This window comes from Eurypyga helias, unplaced genomic scaffold, assembly GCF_000690775.1.
Source record: "Eurypyga helias isolate BGI_N326 unplaced genomic scaffold, ASM69077v1 scaffold40115, whole genome shotgun sequence".
Classification (NCBI taxonomy): domain Eukaryota; kingdom Metazoa; phylum Chordata; class Aves; order Eurypygiformes; family Eurypygidae; genus Eurypyga; species Eurypyga helias.
This window is the reverse complement of record NW_010252830.1, coordinates 907-1,578: the sequence shown is the minus strand read 5'-3', so window position 1 is coordinate 1,578 and position 672 is coordinate 907. Positions and strand designations below refer to the sequence as shown.

At 64.3% G+C, this 672-nt stretch overlaps 1 protein-coding gene across 1 annotated transcript; it reads right to left on the bottom strand.

The window, feature by feature from the left end:
* Window positions 1–8: 8 nt before the first annotated feature.
* On the bottom strand, window positions 9–381 carry LOC104510291 (potassium/sodium hyperpolarization-activated cyclic nucleotide-gated channel 2-like; the record flags this gene model as incomplete). The annotated part of the gene is made up of 2 exons (XM_010152483.1): window positions 9–40; window positions 141–381. Coding segments are annotated over 2 exons (273 nt in total), but the record flags the coding sequence as incomplete, so codon positions are not given.
* Between the last annotated feature and the right edge of the window lie 291 nt (window positions 382–672).

Genomic DNA, 672 nt, shown 5'->3' with positions numbered 1-672 from the left:
ACGCTGGCCGTCCGCCGGCCGCGTGTCAGCAGGCAGATTTCTGCGGAGGACACGCCGGTCCCCAAAGTCAACACCGCCCCCCCTCCAAGCCAGCGAGGACCGGTGCCTCCCGCAGACCCCGTGTCCCCTCCAGCGCTCACCTCCGAAGTAGGAGCCGTCGGAGAGTTTCATCTCCTTGTTGCCCTTGGTGAGGATGCTGACCACCCCGTGCTGGATGAAGTACATCTTCTTCCCGATGGTGCCCTCCCGGATGATGTAGTCGCCCGGCTGGAACACCTCGAACTTCAGCTTGGTGAGCATGGCCGTGACGAAGTTGGGGTCTGCGTTGGCGAACAGCGGCATTGAGGCCACCAGCTTGCGGCAGTTGAAGTTCACGATTTCCTGCAGGGAAGGAGGTGAGGGACCAGGAGGCAGGGAACACGGCATCCCCGGAACGAGGGACGGGGGGCAGGGAACACGGCTTCCCTGGAATGAGGGATGGGGAGGCAGGGAACACGGCTTCCCTGGAATGAGGGATGGGGAGGCAGGGAACACGGCATCCCCGGAACGAGGGACAGGGGGCAGGGAACACGGCTTCCCTGGAATGAGGGATGGGGAGGCAGGGAACACGGCATCCCTGGAACGAGGGACGGGAGGCAAGGAACACGGCTTCCCCGGAATGAGGGATGGGGG